Source organism: Benincasa hispida, chromosome 12 (genome assembly GCF_009727055.1).
Source record: "Benincasa hispida cultivar B227 chromosome 12, ASM972705v1, whole genome shotgun sequence".
NCBI lineage: Eukaryota > Viridiplantae > Streptophyta > Magnoliopsida > Cucurbitales > Cucurbitaceae > Benincasa > Benincasa hispida.
The window spans coordinates 9,925,204-9,927,649 of NC_052360.1; the positions used below are offsets into that span (position 1 = coordinate 9,925,204).

Here is a 2,446-nt window from a genome sequence, read left to right on the forward strand (position 1 = left end):
ATAACATTAACAAAATAGTGACGTAACATGTCTATTATCCATCAAACTATCCACCATACATATCAAACTATCTTAATCAAAATTTATTTAATGAATATATAGTATTAGAATATGCAAGATGACTTATTATAGTATAGAGTAAACAATGTAAGAATGGAGATTCAAACTTTAAACCTTTTAAAAAAAGTTTTATTATTATTATTATTATTATTATTTTACAATACATACTTTGGAGAAATCGAATATGATCTTCGGATTATTATTCGTACTTATTTTGACTAAACCTTGAAAAATGTGATTAATATTTTAATTTTTTAATTGAAATTGAAGTCTTATATTTCATTAAAAAGGGAAAGATTTTAATATATATTGTTGATTTATTAAGTTATGCTTAGATAGATGATTATGTGAATGGAGTAGGAATACATAATTAAAAAGTTAAATAGGAATTAGCATAATTATTATGGAGAGTTGGAAGATTAAATTTTCAATTGAACAATAAAATAGAACAACAAAGGCAACTTTTGTTTCCTTTTTCCCTTCCTTACAACTCACTCTCATAAGCCATAACTCTCCCAATTTGTTCTAAATTTTCCTCTTTCCACAAACTTCATCTAACAAAAGAAGAACACTTTAACAAAAGGGAAGAAAGAAAACATAGAAAAAGCTGTTTCATAGCTCTTCTTTTGATACATTCTCAAGAAAACCAGAAGTACTTACCACCATAAACATTCCTTCAAAACCATTTTTCAGATGGATTTCTTCTTCTTCTTCTTCTTCTTCCCTTTCATTCTCACCGTTTCTTCATCGTCCTCATCAATGGCGTTGGTTTCTCACAAACTCCAATCGCCGCATCTCCTTGATCTTTACATAAGAGATTACACATTGAAATCCCTTGACAACACAATCAAAACAGGGACACTTCACAGCGTCCCATTACCGGAAAATTTCTCCGGCATCGATGTCGACACGGCGAGGTTCCGATGCGGTAGTTTACGGCGGTACGGTGCATCGGTGAAAGAATTCCATCTGGGTGTTGGCGTTTCTCTGAATCCATGTGCAGAGAGAATCGTAATCATCCGGCAAAATTTGGGCTCAAATTGGTCTTCGATTTACTTCAAAAACTATCGGTTAACTGGGTATCAATTAGTTTCTTCAATCTTGGGAATTTTGGCTTACAACTCTGGAAATTACAGTAATAGTTCAAGTTCATCCCCTGTTCCATTTGAAGTCGGAATTTCCGCCGGAGAAAAACCCATCACTATAGATTTCAGAAACTCGACGAGAATGGGAAATGTTTCGGGAATGAGGCCGATTTGTGCGAGTTTCGAGAGGGATGGGAGAGTTACATTAGCAAAGGAAATTTCGCCGTTGATTTGCTCTGTTTTGAGACAGGGGCATTTTGGGTTAGTGGTGGAAGAGCCAGAGCCGGTTGAGTTGAGGAAGAAGGAACGGCCGTGGAAGGTGGCGGTCGGGAGCTCGATTGGGGCGGCAATCGGAGCGTTTCTTTTGGGGTTGCTATTGGTGGCGATGTTTGTAAGAGTGAAGAAGAGGACGAGAATGGATGAGCTGGAAATTAGGGCTTATGAAGAGGAAGCTCTGCAAGTTTCCATGGTCGGACATGTGAGAGCTCCGACGGCTGCGGGGACTCGGACTACGCCGTCGATTGAACATGAGTATTTGCCGCCGTCTCGCCGGCGGTGAGATTTGAGAATGTAATGTTTGTTCAGATTTAGAGCTATAATTCTATTCTTTTTTTTTTTTTTTTTTTTTTTTTTTTTTGTAAGATTAGTGAATGAGATTACCCACCAAACGAATTTTATTGTACATTTGGAATTGATTTGCGATGATAATCACAACACATTTTCAAATTCATTTGTTCTTAATGTCTGTTTAAATCCGAGTGGTTATTTATTTATTTATTTTGTATCTAATAGATCAGGCGTGTTATTGATCTATATTTTCACATTTTCTCCGATTCTACGTTGATACGAGGGGATGAATAGACATCTATGTTATTTTGTAAAAAAGTTCATAAAACATAAAATTTTAAGAACAAAATGTAATAAATATATATCTATTTTGTATATCACTCTTAATTGTATATCTCAATGGTAAAATATACAGATATTTATACAAATAAAAAGATAGGTACACAATCGAAAAAAAAGTCTACAAAAGTGTACCCACCCAATAAACCTAACAATTCTTATAACAATAAACAATAACAATTTTTTGGGTTTAGTTGTACAAATATTTTATTTATGTAATAAAATATGTGATGTTTTATTTCATTTTTTGAGTTGCATTAACCACAAACCAATACATTAATATTTAAGGTTATCTTGTAGATTAAACATGTATGTAGAGACATTCGGATGTAGATACCCTATCTTGGTGACATTATGAGTATGACCCACTTTGTAGATGTTACAATTATTGTAAA

General features: G+C 33.9%; 1 protein-coding gene across 1 annotated transcript; it reads left to right on the forward strand.

Annotated features, from left to right (window-relative positions):
- The first annotated feature begins 560 nt into the window (after positions 1–560).
- Positions 561–1,792, forward strand: LOC120068133. The gene has a single exon (XM_039019831.1). It carries the CDS (start codon positions 754–756, stop codon positions 1,702–1,704), a length of 951 nt encoding a protein of 316 aa, XP_038875759.1. The 5' UTR covers positions 561–753; the 3' UTR covers positions 1,705–1,792.
- The last annotated feature ends 654 nt before the right edge of the window (positions 1,793–2,446 follow it).

Coding starts and splice junctions, on each gene's coding strand:
- LOC120068133 (XM_039019831.1), top strand. CDS start 754: ATGGATTTCTTCTTCTTCTTCTTCTTCTTCCCTTTCATTCTCACCGTT.